Genomic DNA, 14,689 nt, shown 5'->3' on the forward strand with positions numbered 1-14,689 from the left:
ACATTGTGACTTGTCTTTTAGTTCCTTGATTTAGAGATGTAAGTCATCTGACAGATCTTCACCACTCTCATTTTAATCATAAACAAACTGAGACCCATTCAGGTCAAGGGACTTGTCCAAGTTGACACAGTTACATATCAAGAATTTGAACCATTATGTCTCTAACTCAAATCCACCAATATACAGATCAATAAATTCAAAGTTCTATGACGTAGAAGAGATCACTAATATCTCCAAAGAGCAGAAATAGCTTTAAATTGGTAGTGGTATCAGAGCCAAATCTTAAAAGAAGATGAGGATGTTAAGTGATAGAGTTGGTGAGGGAGGGCATTCCAGGTGTGTGGGGCATTCTGTGCAAAGGTATGGAGGTAGGTGAGGGCATATCAGGAGGTGAAGAAGGGGGAATGGTATTGTGATGTAGAAAGAGGATAATAAGTAGGAATATTTTTGTCCTTGTTCAGTCATTTTTCAGTCATGTCTGACTCTTCATGACTCCATTTGGGGTTGTCTTGACAAAGATACTGGAGTGGTTTGTCATTTTCTTCTCCAGATCATTTTACAGATAATGAAACTGAGTCTAACAGCAGGAAGGTGACTTGCCCAGAATCATACATCTAATAAATGTCTGAAGTCAGATTTAAACTCAGGACGAGCCTTCCGGATCCAAGCCCCTGCACTCCATTCATCGTGCCACCTAGCTGCCCATAATAAGGACACAGAAGTGGAAAATTACACAGTGTATTCAGAAATGGAGAATAGTCCAATTTGTCTAGAAAATCAGACATGATATCAAATCCATTTTGAGTATCAAAGTAAGAAAGGGAAATGAAGAAGACACCGAGGCTGGTGTCCACCTATAGAGGATCTTTGACATCATCCTTTGGAATTTTGACTGTCCTATAGGCGATGAAAAATAATTAGACACTTTGGGGTTAGGAAAGTGATCTGATCAGCACTTTGCTTTAGGAATATTGTTCTGAAGAGTGTGTGTAAGATGGATTAGAGAAGGACACACAGAGAGACTGGAACGTCAATTGGAACATCAATTAGAATATTGCAGTAGCTCAAGCAAGGAGTAATGGAGACTCTGAACTAAACTGTTGACAGTAGGAATGGACAGAAATAACAAATGGGAGAAATGTTACAAAGGTAAAATCAATAGAATTTAGCTATTGATTGGATGTTTTCAGACAAAGGAGAAAGAATTCAAAGGAGTCTGGTAACTGAAAGGATTGTAATAAGATTTATAGAAGGAGAGAAGTTAGGAGCAAGGGCAGTTCAAAGGAAGGGTTGTGGGTTTACTTTAGACATTTTGAGTTTGAGTTCTAGAGGATATTGGGGTCATCATATCTTACAGAAACCTGGAAATGGTGATCTTGAGCTCGTGAGAAAGGTCTGGTATGACAAATATAGAGATAAGAATTGAGGCCGTGAAAGTGACGAAATCACAGTGGAAGAGAGTTCAGAAGGATTGAGACTAAGGAGAGAAGAAGAGCCAATTTATGACATTTGATCTTTTCGAAATGTAAAAGAAGCTGCGTGATTCAATATTTACCATTAGGACCAGCAATGGAATTGAAATTTCTCCATTGAAGTAAACAGTGAGGTGCAGGCAAAACCAATTCAATGCAGCTTCACTTTTCAGATATTGGATTCAAAGCTTTAGTTTTAACTTTAAATCTCTGTGCCTTATTCATTCATATTTCAGAAATCATAGTCTCCTGATCTGGCATTACAATATGTTGCTATGTACCTGTGTCACAAAAAGGGTGCTGTAATATAACCAAACGTATCAGAAGGAAACGTCAGTGCGAAGACAAAGATCTCACACATGAATATCTGAATTAATGCCAATAATGAGAATGAAAATGAAGGAAACTCATATGAGATTTATAAAATATATCTTTAGAGCTTTTAGGAGAGGCTTAGTGCCAGAGGCAGAATGCATTAGTTTCACACACCATGCTAGTAATTTCCATTTCTCCTTGAATAAAACATAGTTGTAAGAATTCTTCTTATAATACAAAGGTTTTCAAGTGCTTTGTTGGGCCCCATTCTTTATGCTTGTAGAAGTTCATTGTCTGGACATGGTGTTGAGTGTAAAATGAAGTTTGACCAACCTATGCTTACCTTGTTCATTAGGCTATGCCTAGGAAATTAATCAATCCATTAATATCTGTTGAATATCTCCTATGTACTAGACACTGTTTTAGATATTGGGGAAGCAGAGATGAGCAAGACATGGTTTGGTGATAGTTAGAACTTGCCTGGAGTTCATACTCATTCTACGTAGTGAGATAAAGTATGTGTTTCAACATGCACATGTAAACATTACCAAAGCAAGGCAGTAAATGATAAAGGGCAAATGAAGATTAATCCCCCCTCTCGAGGAATCTTGATTAGTAATCTAGATGGAGGAATGAATTGCCACCACCAAATAATCTCTGACCTTGCTCAACAGGTATTAGTAGGCTTTTATATCCCTTTTTATAGCCTTACTCTGTCCTACTCCCATCCTTCATCACTTCATTATTAGAAAATTGACATAACCTTCTAAATGAGAGCTTCCTGACTTTTTTTTATATCATAGATCTTTTGGAAATCGGATGAAGCTATGAATCCCTTATCAGAATAATATTTTTAAACATATATGATAAAATACATGATTACAAAGGAAATCAATTATATTGAAACAGTTATCAAAACGTTTTTAAAGTTCACAGATCCCAAATTAAGAACACCTGTATCTAACTCATCTTTTTAAAATTCCAAGGTGGTCTCTTCTAGTATGTTATACATATACCTGGTAGAATATTATTTTTGAAATAACATCCTTCATATAGGAGAACATTGCTGACAGGGACAAGGATGTTTCTACAGATAAAGTGCATCTCCATTGTGAAATTTCTTTAAGTAGCACACATGTGCTTGGCTGAATTCATCCATGCTCTCTTACCCAAACACCCTTGTCAATAAAAGAAATCAAAGCTTATTGGTTCCTAGGGGTCCAGAATCATAATTTTTAACCCAATGAGTATATTTGGATATTTATATGATGCTTTAAGGTTTTTAAGATGCTTTGTAATAATTATTTCATTTGAGCCTCACAATAATGCTCTGAAGAATATACTACAGCTATTAGTATTGCCAATTTGAAGACAAGGAAGTCATGATTTAAAGAGATTAAGGTACTCCTAGTTATATAGCTAACAAGTGTTGGAAGCAAAATTTCCTGAATCCAAGTCCGGGATTCCACCTACTCCGCCATATTGCCTCTGTCTATACTGACCCCATGTGCAAACTAGAATGACTTTCACACTTTTTTTCATTACAGCCATCCTCTGCTTGATCTACTTAATCCCTCAGTCTGCTCTGTCTCATTACTTTTGCATTGTATGTAAATTACCACACATTGATTGATATGTTTCTGTTTCATTGTTCTTAACTAATCATATGTTCTGCTTCAATAATCAAGTTACAAGTTCCTTGAGGACACGGACTATCTCTTGGTATCTCCCTACCTTTTCCCACTACAATCTCCTAAAATACTTGGATAGCACTCTATACACAATGGAAGGTATAGACTAGCATGTCTATGACTGGACTCTCTAGCACACATATGATGACCATGTTGTTTTTAGACCCTGTGGACTCCATATCCCTTTAGACCACTCTTGTAAACATAAAAGTCTTTTTGCCCTAATAAAGTTCTAATAACACAGAAAAGAATGACTCATAGAATAGTGCCTTTTTCTTTATGACCTAAAGTTGATATAGTTTTAACCCATGCCCAGGGATATGAATTCATTCCAATGTGGAAAACAAGCAAATTATGGAAAGTTTTAGAAGGTCACAGCAGATCTGTAATCAACCTTGGGTGTGAATTCATTCTAGGTGTAGCTTAACCTAACTAGTCTGAACCCAGATTTTCCCTGAAGTGAATCTAACTCCAAAGCTGTCTCTCAAAATCAATCCTCTAGAGGAGAGGCCATGGTAAATCCTAACTGGACAAGAAGAATCTTCCAGAGTCAAAGACAACAAATAACACTGAAATTTCTACCTTGTTGTAACCAAGATATTTGTGAAGGACAGCAAGAAAATGTGGCAAAGGCGAAGTTCTTCTTTCCAAATACATGTTAATATTTATAAGGATTTATAAATTCATCTTTATGGGTACTCCATCTACTAACACAAACTGCAAGTGCTCTATGCCCTGACATATATAGTCTGTATCAGTGAGGACAAATTCAAATAGAACCAGAGGCTATGCTAACCTGCTCATAAGGATCCTGGCAAACTTAGAAAACTACGTATAAACATTATCCATGTGCATTTTTATTTGTTTTGTTAAATATTTTTCAGCTACATTTTAATTTGATTGAAGTTCACTGGGAATGTAGAGGCCCAATGTCTGACACCTACTGCCAGCTTTTCAGTAATGAACCTCTCTGAATACATCTAGGTTTGCACTCAAAGTATAGGCATAGCATCTGTCACTTAAACCATACTTGAAGTCTTTCTGTCCAAGTTAGACCTGAAAAAAATGAATTCTTTTCTGGCATTATCTTTCAGAACCCAAAGTCGCTTCTATATAACAATGAGACATTTACTTATTTTCATGGAGGATTTAAGCAACTAAATCTTTCTCTTTTTCTCTTTCTGTGTATGTGTATACATACATATATACACCCATACACAGATACACAAATTGTACATATATATTCTTTTTAAATATTTTACATATTTTTCTCTGCCATCTTCATTTCTGAATATATCCCTCTTGTTTTCCACTCAAATACCCCTCCCTTTTAACAACTAATAAAAAAGAGGGGAATAAAGGTAGTTTAGTAGAACCAAATAACACATCACTTGAGTCTGACCGTTTACGCAGTTTTTCACGCCCCTTGTCCCCTACCTCTGCACAGAAGAGAGGCAGTTGGTGCATTCTTATCTCTTCTCTGGGGTCACATTTGGGCATCAGAGCTATAGCATTCAGGTTTTTCTCCATTTAAATTGTTATAGTCATTGTGAATAATCATTTAAACTCCCCATCTTTAAACCCCAATAAAATAGTCTGTTTGCTAACTAAATATAGAATATTTCCCACTTCCCAAAGACCATTTCAGATTTTACAAAATCCTGATTTTGATCAATCATATGATATCAATAGCAATATTGCATAGAAAAAGAACTGTAATTGGTGAAACCCTCCCTTAGAGGAGGCATGATAGGGAATGAAATAAAGACATTTCTTGGGGAAGTAGCTTGGAAGAGGACCTCTTTGCACAACTTTGACTGGGGTCAACGGAGCATAGCATAACAGTCAAACATTTTTGTGACCATTTGTTCATCTTGATAGAGAAAGTCCACTTCTTTAAAAAAAAAAATTAAAGTCTGTAACAGTGCAAGTTTCCGAGAGCCTTCTCTTCAGTTCACCTCACTTCTGAAAAATGATTACTTTATTACTTTTCCTTCTTTCTCAAAAAGTTATGAAGCTACAGAGTTCAAATAGTGCCTTCACTTCATGAAAGAGAATTAGAAAGAATTCCTACAAAGAAAGGTGGCTTACAGCTGGTATTTATATCATATTTTAATATTTAATTTAATATTAATATAAAATTTAATATTTGATGTCTTAGGACCTGGGTTCAGATCCTGGCTCTTCTGTTCAATATGTATGAGACCTTAACAAGTTCTAACTTTTCTGGGCCTGTTTTACCTAAAATAGAGGACTTGGACTCAAAGTTCTCTATGGTCCGTCAATGTCCTAAATTAATGATCTTATGAAACTGTAGCCACTTTTTGGTATACTCGTGACTTTTAACTTATTTTAAGAACATTGCGCTAAAAAGGATTATTTGGAAAATGAGGAATTCTAAATCATATCTGAAAAAATTTGAGGGCTCTAACAAGGATCTCTGCCACACTTTTGCCAGAGCCCAGGCCCATCTCATAAAACATGGTCACTTGCCATTTATCACTCAGTAAATGGTATCCCCAGGAGTGTGGCTAGGTGAGGTCTCTGAAGCTCCTCTATGCATTTCTCCAATGCCTCCTCCCTGAAGGGATCCTTTGTCCCTCATGTATTCACCTGTTCTGTTTCCTTCATGTCTTGAATGTCTCTACCTTTAGTTTCTGCTTTCCCACCTAGCACTTTTATCTTCTCTCCCCAGATGGGTGTCTAGGAGACCTCCATAGGTCTGAGATATGGTGCAATATGTTTGGTTCTCTACTGCTGCTCAGACACAGCCTGAGGGACTCTCTTTAATGCATCAATACTAAAAATGTTTGGAAATGCTAATATTCCTTCTAATGAGCCTAAACATTTTTATTATAGTTATACCTTAATACTGAGTTGCAGGTCATTACCTCCACATATTGAAAGCAATTGAAATTTCTAGGTTTTAATACCTCTGCCATTTGCTCGATGACCCCACAAGGTTGTTGTGTTTTTTTTTCTTTATGCACAGTATCCTAGAATGTTAAAACTAAATAGAATCATAGAGTTCATCAAATCCAGCCCCTTCATTTTGTAGATGAAACAGACCTAGAGAGATTATGACTTGCACAAGGTCACCCAGACCCTAGGGACAATACTTTTTCAGTAACATTAGAATTCCAAAAATTCGCCAATAGGGTATGAAAGTGGAATAACATGACATGTACTTAGGTATAAACTTTGACCCATATTTAGATGATTATCATTTTGGAGCAAGTAACTTTAGACATTTAATTTACTCTCTCCAAACTTCAATTCTCTTACCTGAAAAATGGGAATAATTCTACTTGTGTGGACTATTTTAATAGGGTTGTTGAAAAGGATCAGATGAATTGATGCATGGGAAAGCATTCTGAGAATGCAAAGTGCTATACAAATGTAAAGTACGATCTTTATAATCAATTATCACTATCACCATCTTAAGTTCTCATCAAGTGGCATGTAGTTAACATTCACATGCAAACACTGTACTAATTTCTTAACATTCAAATCAACTCTTTCCCTCCTCCCCTGAAATACTTTAAAGGAAACATTTAAAGGGAAAATGATCCATACTTAGTGGCATTTCTCAAAAAACACTATCAGTGGTTATTCTCACATTCAAATTAACACAGCAGATTATTCTCTGAGGACCCACAGTCCAAGATACGGATATTTGAAAGCTTGGTTTCAATGTTGTCATGACAATAAGATGTGGAGCATATGCATGTAAGTAAATTTTTAGGTAAGCTGTATATATACTAAGCAGAGCAGTAGGAAGAAAGGAAATTATCTGGTAGTACAAGGGATTTTTTTAACCTTCTTTTGTGTCACGGAGCCTTTTGGTCTGGTGAAGCCTACTGACCCTTTCTCACAATGTTTTGAAGGAGTAAAATAAAATACATATGATTAAAAAGGAAACTAATTATCCTGAAGCTCAATTATCAAATTTTTCTCTTAAATTTGCAGATGCTTAGGTAAGAACATCTCCCTAAGGACTTACAGACATATATTCTCCTGAAGAAACTGCCTTACAACAGAACAGTTGAGATGTGGTTGATTGTTCTAGGGAACTATTCAATTCTTTATGGCTCCACAAAATTTTTGTGACTTCATAACATTCTAAAGTATAAATAAAATATAGCAAATACACTGAAAACTCTAGCAGTCCCTCAAGACATGACTTTCACCCTCCATTAGAAGAATTGGCTTATCCAGTGGATAATGCCTCGTTGCCACTGTTTAGTAAGCATATAGGATGCTCTAACAGAGTCCACTGAAAATGTCTGAGGCTAGTGCAGTCAGCTCCTGACACCTTTGGAACAAAGAATGAGAAAATGAGGTCAGATTTACACAGGGGCAGTGCAACTTCAACCTGAGGTACTGATGGAACCACTGTTTCACCATCATCATTCAACCCTATGAATGACTTCCATTGGAAGTATAGTTATAGTATGGTTAACCCTATGAATGACTTCCATTGGAAGTATAGTTATAGTATGGTTAACCCTATGAATGACTTCCATTGGAAGTATAGTTATAGTATGGTTAACCCTATGAATGACTTCCATTGGACACTCGATGGTTATAGTATAGATTCACTCCAGAATCATGGTGTTTCTCTGAGACTCTTGAGAAGGACACTAACCATGTCAGGAACATTATTATCACTAGTCTCATGACATAGAGTGATCACTACCCAGACCCTCGAGGTATTTTGCTTAGGCAGCTTGCTACATCCCATCAGTCTTTCCCAAGGGCATGCATAATATGGAAAAAATACACATACACAGGCAAAACCACCCAGGAATGCAAATCATCTGTAGTTTCACCCCAATTAGGCCTTACATGGCTCTTCTGTTCTCACTCTGCTGTCAAAAAAGCATCACAGCACTAGGATGAAATTGGGAACACCAGTCCAGATGCTCTGGCTATATCTGCCTCTGTTTACTTTAGGTAGATAGCCTTTGAGTCAGGAAGATGCTGATACACTCATTAGAGCTGCTGCTTTCTCCCTACTCCCACAGTTCAAAAAGTACCTTCTAGTTTCTCATAATCCTTAGATTCAAAAGATTATTTGGAATTTCTCACCAATATCTCCTGCGCCAGAGTTTGTCATTTATTCTTTCCCTTTATTTTATTTTATGTTCTTTATATATAAATATATATTATATATTCCCTTTATATTATTTTATATTTTTAATAATTTAATTTTTGTTATATTTTATTATATTTATTAATTATCATCTTTGCATTACTTATATATAAATGTATATTTATATATTCCCTTTTTATTATTTTATACTCTTTCTATTTATGCTTTCTGGCTTTAGAGAACATCTCCTCAGTATCACAAGAACACCTGCTCGTATACTTGAAGATGGGCCAAGTTCTCCATGTTCCTTTTAAGTCATAAAAAGATTAAGCATCACATTTATTAGATTCGTGACAAGGCCATTGTTTTGGCGGTGACAACAGTTACAGAATTTAAAAATAAACGATAGTCAGTTCATCATTATTCTCACTGGGATCCACTCCATCTAGTCACATTAGTAAACACAGGTGTCCTTCCAACCCACCCCCTTTTGTCCTTCCTATTTCCATAGTTCTGTGGCCTTTTCAAGTACTTTTCTTTATAGTTGTAGCTGTTTCAGTGCATGCCACCTCTCTGCATAGGTTTCTTCCTGGTCTATCAGCTGCTCCATGGTGAGTCAGTACTGTCTGTATCATCTAGCCCCTTTACAATTGTCAGTACCATGCTTAGTGATTGACAAAGTCAGGAACCAGAGAAATTGCTAAGAACTTGAGAAAAGCCTTAGACATTTCATCTACATTTTTAGAAATGGTGTTTGCTGTCATCAATTTCATCTAAAAATGAACTCTTTGATGTTTTGGCATTATCAAAATTAGTAGGGGCTAGGGGAGGATTCGCCTAAAACTCAATCTGTTGAGAGATTTTCTCCTGAAACTTAATACAAGTTTCTATGTGTTTAAACTGAATGATCCCTTTGTAATTTAAGAAAAAGCAAACTGTAGTCAGTGTTTTAGGTACTAGGGATTCTTTGGCCATATATATGGAAGGGACATCAGATATCCAATATGCTCATTCTACAGATGAGGAAAACTAAGATCTAGGGAGGTCAGTAACTTTGTCAGTCACTGTGATTTTTTTTCTAAAATTTAGTATGTAGATGAAAAATATGATCCATAGTAGTACAATTTTTCTGAAGTAGAGTGAATAACTTTTTTTCTCTTACGCTTTGAAGGGCCACATGATTGCATCCTGTGACACTTGTGGTGTGACAAAAATATGGGACTTTCGGAAACTTCTACCAATGGTATCTATTGATATAGGCCCAAGCCCAGGCAATGAGGTAGCCTTTGATTCAACAGGTATGATCTTTTCTCCTTCTTTGAGATAAAGCTAAAATTTAAGGATTTGATTTTGAAGAACTTTATGTACCAGTTTCATCCCTCTCTCTCATTGATCCCACTCATGGTTCCTTTGGAAATTCACATCATCTTTTGTTGTGTGGTTATACACATATGTATGTATATGTATATATAATACGTGTATATATTTGCATCTATGTACACATATATAGTTAGAATGAATCATTTTCTTCCATCAGTATCTGCTCATCTTAGTTCTTCAGAACAAGAAATATGGTTATAGGTTGTATAATGTACTATTTATGTGCATACATTATATTCATATGCATATCTTTATGATATTTATATATGTTTTATAGAGAGAGAAGTGATGATGGTGGTGATGATAATGATAATGATGATGTGGGATAGGATGCTAAATGGAAGGCATGAATATTTGCCACTATGTTTACCTAGTATGCATAAAGAGAAATTTTCTAAAGGGTACCAAGGCCCTTTGGCCAAACAATGGTTGAAAGGTCAGGATTGAAATGTATGCCATTGTTTATCATATTTTTATGGAAATGTAAGTTCACATACAGAGAATTCATTTTAAATTTTACCTGTTTATGTACTTAAAACAACTTGATTTTTTGCCACCTTGTGTATATAAATGTAGACTTGCTAATGTGTATCTTCACTGCTTACATCATTAGAGCTTTTGTATCAACAAATTCTTACTGCCTTTGGATTCATTTAATAACGATTATGTTGTATAGTCCCAATTATCTATGGCTTTTTTCAGTGGAATTTCTGGAATTATTAATGATGATTATATGGTACTTGATACCATGATATGAATGTAATTGCTCATGAATGTGGTTGTAAGTACTGGATCAGCATTACAGTAACTCAATATTTAGCAATACTTTTTGACAAAGAAAGAATTATGACAGATCCTGTGGAATGCAGGGCCTCTGTACTCTGAGACCTTCTAGGCTTCATAGTGATCATATGGAGTTTTGCCAAAGGTTTATAAGCAGATCAGATCAGAGGATAGGAAAGAAACCCACTTTGAAGAGAAAAACATAAACATAGGATATGGACAGATAGTAAGACAGAAATAGACCCATGATTAAAATTAATCACTTTCTTCCATTAGGATTTGCTCATCTTGGTTCTTCAGTGTAAGAAATGTGGCTATATGCTGTATAATGACTCGAGACAATTTTTCTTTGCTTGTAGAAACATTCTCATTTCTCTGTAAATACCTTGCATATTTAACTAAGAGCTTAACTTTTCAATCCAACATGCAAATAATTTATATAATAATAACTGAATGGTTTCAGAACGTGAGATACTGATAGCTATGTCGATGTCAGAGATGACTTTTTAGTAATTTTCGTAAGACAATTCATTTCTTTAAAAAATTGATGCACGCTGAATCAAATGTATGTATATGTGCAAGTGTGTGAATATATGTGCACTTGTGTGTGGAAAGAGGATGTGTATGTATGTATGTATGAATGTATGTATGTATAACATGTAGAATTAAATGACCTATTATATAAATCCCATAATGTTTACAGTCCATAGCTCTTCTTCATCTTTGCCCTTTCATGCAATGTAGTAGATGTATATGAAAATTGTTTGAATTTTCGTAGTTATATACTTTTTAATTCATCACTTCATTACCTTTAATTTGCTGTCATATCATAGAATTTTAACCATGAAGATACCCAGACCTTTAGGCAAAATATTTATACATGTATTTATACCTTATTGTCATAGTGGAGAATAATGTTATATGAATACTGGGCCACCTGAAACCCTCTCTCTCCTCTTGATTCATCTATATTCTCTAACTCATTTATAAGCAGAGTATGGAAGCCAAGAACCACATACCCAAAGCTGAAGAAGCTGAAGGAAGTTCTAGCACCCATGTTAATTTATCATTAAAATCCTGCATTATTCAAATTTACCATTTCATTTCTGCCTCAGTGTCTTTGCATAGATTGATCTCCAGATTAACAATGTGCTTTCTCCTTTCCTCTATTGCTTAGAGTCCCTATTTATTTCTATTTTTCAAGGACTACCTTATATGCCATCTTCAAAAGAAGTCTTTCTTCATTCCCTTAGCTGTTATGTCTCTCCTCCTACCTCAAATTTTCCTGTATGTACTTACCAGTGTATGTTGTGTATGTCCTGCCAGTAGACCAAAAGCTTTTTGAGGTCAGGAATTATTTTTCATTTTGTCTTTGTATACTTACATTCACAACCTAAGAGTTATCCTCAACTCCTGTCCTTCACTGCCTATATCCAGTCTAGTGTCAACACCTCTCATCTCTTCCTTCTGTTTATAGCACAATGACCCTAGTTCAGGCCCTCTTCACTTCTAATCTGGAATTCTAATTGCTTTCTCTGCATTTGATATCTCCCCTCTACAATCCATTCTTCAAACGACTGCCAAATTGAAATTCCAAAAGCACAGGTCTAACAATGTCATTCCTTTGCTCCTGAAGCCCCAATGACTCCCTATTGCCTCTAAAACAAATATAACCTTCTGTTTGGCATTTAAGGTTCTTCATATTCTCTCTCAAGACATTTTTTTATGTGGATTACATATTGAACCTTACTCTATGCTCCAGTTAAACTATCCTACTTTATTTTTCCTATACACAACTTTAAATCTCACATTTCTCACCTCCATGCCTTTGCACAGATCATCTTTCATATCCTCCATGCTCTCCATTATCACCACTGCCACTTAACACCCTACTGTCCTTTAAGATTCAGCTCAAGTGACATCTCCTACAAGAAACCCATCCTGATTCCTCTCCGTGATGGTAAATTCATTATTTATTTATTTACTTTTTTTTCTACATGTATCACATATTTTCCGTGTAATAACTTGTTGAATCTAATATTAGAGTGGAAGCCCATCAAGTGCAGGGACACTTTTATTTTGTTTTTATGTCCCTAGAAATTCATAGAAGATTTAAATATATGGGATTAGATTAGGTTTGTGGGATGAAGCCCATGACTAGAGTATGGTTCTGGAAGGGCATACCATTTTCACGCAAACAGTATAGGTAAAGGAAGGCAAAGAAGAGGGTGTGCTGTTAGCACAGCGTGTTAATAAGGTATATTCGTGTGAGGGAAATGAAGAAACCAGGAAGGAAAACATGGAGGTGAGCAATTGGGTTAAGATCCCTGGAGGCAGAAAGAGAAGCCACATATTTATTGAAATACATTTTATAGCATCTAGGCAGAGAGACGAAGCAGATGAAGATTTTGAAAGTGTTGCAGTAACACAGCATAGGTTTTCCTAAAAATCACTGTGCTCTGCAAAATTGCACAATAACAACCACAGGGATTACTGGGTAAATGGGGTTAGGAACATAATGCTCAGAAAATTCACCAATCAAACATTTTTAAAGTAGGAACTTAATAAAAATGGTAGTACTGCTTTGTACGTAGTGAATGCCAAACAATGCAGAAATAGTTCAGTAAATAGTGACGCTCTCCGTAGCATCAGCTGCTGCTCAGGCTGCCCAAGAGTCCAACAGGGTGGAACTGGCAAAGCTGAGGCCTAAGGGTGAGAGGGCAGCCTGGCTGGGCCACAGCTCTGGGATTCATTCAGTTTGGGATGTTGAATAAGCATGTATGTATGTACCAAATATATCTCCAATTTGGGAGATATATATATAAATCTATATATCTCCCATATATATGTATATGTATATGGGTGTGTATGTATGTATATGTATATTTTTGTTCATAGATACATGTGTATGTGTGTATATCCCAAACTGAATGAGTCCTAAGTTTGTGGCCCAGCACACACACATACCCACATGATACATCCATCCATATGTATATACACACATATATACATATACACATAGATATGAACACTGCACACATATAATAAATTTCTATAATACTATATAATTATATAACATATATAATTGTGGGATAATGTAATTAATTATATATGATGTATATCCAAATTGAATGAGTCCTAGAATTGTGGCCCAGCGAGGCTGCCCTTTTACCCTCAGTCCTCAATTGGTCCAAGCCTTGTTGGAACCTGGGGCAGCCTGAGTAACGGCCAATACTTTGGATAATACCATTATTTATTATAATGTTTATGTTTTTCTTAACCATTTCATATGTATAAAACTATGCCAACATCTTTATTTTTATCTTTTTTTTCTAAAGTTTTATTGATTAATTTCTTAAGTGTTGTGTCCCTAACACCATTTTCCTCATAAGCCCAGTGGTTGTTATTGTGCAACTTTGCAGAACGCAGTGATTTTTAGTGATTACATGCACACATACACATACATATACATATATACACACATGTATGTGTATATACACATACATATATGCCTACACACTCTAAGACTCATTCAGTTTGGGATGTTGAATAAGTACATATGTATTCACATGGATGATGTGCACATACATATACATATATATTCAACTCAGGATATACAGGTACATGCACATATACATACATACCACTTTACTACATTTTCACTTTTTCCTGTGAATGAAATGGCACATAAGCAAATGTGAAATGCTTGTTATCCTCCAATTGTTCCGTAATGTATCAATCACATTGGAACAAGTTTGTGATTTCAAGAAAGTGTGATAGCAGAATTGGCTGTAGGTCGCAAGTCTGATACAGCAGCATCTTACTGTATTTTGGGGAAATTTTCAGTTGTTTGGGCATCTGCTTGAATTATCTCCCTGCTTACTGCAGAGCTATTAACAAAGTCTTTACTTGCCTTAATGATAATTCAATCCTCCAAAAGACAGAAGAACCAA

At 35.7% G+C, this 14,689-nt stretch overlaps 1 protein-coding gene across 6 annotated transcripts in view; it reads left to right on the forward strand.

Moving 5' to 3' along the window:
* The window catches only part of SPAG16 (sperm associated antigen 16), a 1,246,090-nt gene that overhangs the window by 905,694 nt on the left and 325,707 nt on the right, over nt 1-14,689 (forward strand). For all 6 annotated transcript variants that reach the window (XM_072617486.1, XM_072617488.1, XM_072617489.1 and 3 more), the window contains one exon: nt 9,745-9,871. In XM_072617486.1, coding sequence (XP_072473587.1) covers nt 9,745-9,871 — 127 coding nt within the window. The remainder of the gene's footprint in view (nt 1-9,744; nt 9,872-14,689) is intronic.

The sequence above is a fragment of the Notamacropus eugenii genome, chromosome 6 (assembly GCF_028372415.1).
Source record: "Notamacropus eugenii isolate mMacEug1 chromosome 6, mMacEug1.pri_v2, whole genome shotgun sequence".
In the NCBI taxonomy this organism is placed as follows: Eukaryota; Metazoa; Chordata; class Mammalia; order Diprotodontia; family Macropodidae; genus Notamacropus; species Notamacropus eugenii.